Here is a 2,289-nt window from a genome sequence, read left to right on the forward strand (position 1 = left end):
ACTTGTTGGGAAAAACAAGTTCATTTGATTTTTTTCAAAGGGCGGAAAATCTCTCAGAAGCTGTCTGGAGATGTCGCCACTCCCACTGAGGCCCGCTCCCCACAAGCACAGGGCCACAGTGCCCCTTGAGCCCCCGTAGCCCAACCCTCCTGAAACTTGCCCACTGCCATGCCTCCCCGACTCTCCTCAGACACTATGAGGCTGCTTTTCATGAATTATTAAAGTAGAAGGAATGGAGACGGAAATGGCAACCCACTCCAGTATTCTTGCCTGGGAAATCCCCCGGACAGAGGCGCCTGGTGGGCTATAGTCCATGGGGTCGCAAAAAGCCGAACATGACTTAGCAACTGAACGAGAGCAACACACAGTCAGACTGTGATCCGATGAGATACTTCCTGGTGGGAACGTGGCATAAAATGGAGAGTGAAGTGACCTGGCAATATGGGATATAGAGTTCTATAAGAAACGAAAATTGGTGTATAGAATAATAGTTGCAAATACTCAAATAATAAAGTCTTAGTTGCTCAGTTGGGTCCAATTCTTTGGGACCCCATGGACTGTAGCCCGCCAGGCTCCTCTGTCCATGGGATTCTCCAGACAAGAATACTGGAGTGGGTTGCCATGCCCTTCTCCAAGGGATCTTCCACACCCAAGGATTGAACCTGGGTTTCCTGCATTGCAGGCAGATTCTTTACAGTCTGAGCCTCCAGGGAAGCCCATTCAAACAATAAAATATGTGGCTGAAGGGAGAAAAAAAAAGTAGAAGGAAGCAACCTCAGTTTACAGATTCAAAACAAAACCAAGACACAGGGAAGCATCGAGGCTTTGCTGGGGTCACAGAGTCAGTCTGTGCTGAGCCGGCGTTAGAAGATGGGACTCCCAGCTGCAAGTGGAGTGCTCATTCACACAGCAGGCATTCTCACCCACTGATGCAGGCTCAGCCCGGGGATGCGCGTGGAACACCGGCCAGCCGGTGCGTCCACGACCACCACATTTCGAAATACAACTGAAATTCAGTTTGTCCCTCCGTTTGGGCTTTTGAAAGAGTCCTTGCTTTAAAACAAACAGCAAAAGGCGAGGGCAGTCAGATCCCACAGAGTGTGCTAGACCAGGAGTGGACAACCCGGGTCGTAATTTTACATCCGCTGCTGTCTCTGGCCTTGGGGAAATCACCGTGATGATGTGTGTTCTGGTTTTCAGATCGCTTGACGATATCTTACTGTCGGAGCAGTGGTCCTGGGGGCCAGAACGTTAACAAAGGTACGAGGCACCTTGTTCTCTTTAGCGCTTAGCTGAGAGATGGGCTTGAGGATTCTGTTTACATTCATGTGGAAATAAAGGGATTTTTTTTTTCCAGAAGCTTAAATACTGCCGGTTTATATAATAACCCCCTTTATTCTTTTGAATGTGGTCTGGTCCTCGGACTCCCAGCTGCGGGTTGCCAGGCCTGGGGTTGGTCTGGGAGTCTGAACAAAGGGACCGCACAGTGTGAGTTGGCAGCCGGCTCCCAGAACAGGTTCCTTCTTTCTTGTGGGACTCACGCCCCCTCCCCCGCCGCATTCTTGTCCGAACCCAGTAAACTGTGAGAGAAAGAGACCACTGGGCATTTTATTCCTGGAAGTTTGGGTTCTTTTGTTTGTTGTTTAACTTTACATTGGAGTATCAGATCAGATCAGATCAGTCGCTCAGTCGTTTCTGACTCTTTGCGACCCCATAGCCAATTAATAATGTTTGATAGTTTCAGTTGCACAGCAAAGAGATTCAGCCATACATATCCATGTATCCATTCTCTCCCAGACTCGTCTCTATCAGAGTTCCCTGTGCTGTACAGTAGGTCCTGGTTGGTTATCCACTTACCTGGAAGTTTATTTGTATTTTTTAAAATATTTATTTATTTGGTTGTGCCAGGTCTCAGTTGTGGCATGTGGGATCTAGTTCCCTGACCGGGGATCAAGCCTGGGCCCCCTGCCTTGGGAGCTTAGAGTCTTAACCCCGGACCACCTGGGAAGTCCCGGAAGTTTACTTTTGTCCAGAAGCACCTCACTGTCCTGGCAGGCTCATTCCATGGCCAAGTTGGTCTCCCCAAGTTCACACAGGACAGGAGCGTCCCTTGGGTGGGCGTCTCGCCTCCCTGTGGTTCAGAGTCCGGTGGTCACCAGCTACCCTGATGCTGAGGGTGCTGAGCATCTCAGTGACCTGCGCTCCCTCCCTTTATCGACAGTGAACTCCAAGGCTGAAGTCAGGTTCCACCTGGCAAGCGCCGACTGGATCGCAGAGCCCGTGCGGCAG

The 2,289-nt window shown here is 50.2% G+C and overlaps 1 protein-coding gene across 1 annotated transcript in view; it reads left to right on the plus strand.

Annotated features, from left to right (window-relative positions):
* ICT1 (immature colon carcinoma transcript 1) overlaps window positions 1-2,289 on the plus strand; it is a 7,248-nt gene that overhangs the window by 4,048 nt on the left and 911 nt on the right. The window contains exons 3-4 of the mRNA XM_010856138.1: window positions 1,201-1,260; window positions 2,222-2,289. The exon at window positions 2,222-2,289 is cut by the window's right edge and continues 10 nt beyond it. Of these exons, the coding sequence (XP_010854440.1) occupies window positions 1,201-1,260; window positions 2,222-2,289 (128 nt within the window). The remainder of the gene's footprint in view (window positions 1-1,200; window positions 1,261-2,221) is intronic.

The sequence above is a fragment of the Bison bison genome, unplaced genomic scaffold, assembly GCF_000754665.1.
Source record: "Bison bison bison isolate TAMUID 2011002044 unplaced genomic scaffold, Bison_UMD1.0 scf7180017864371, whole genome shotgun sequence".
Classification (NCBI taxonomy): Eukaryota; Metazoa; Chordata; class Mammalia; order Artiodactyla; family Bovidae; genus Bison; species Bison bison.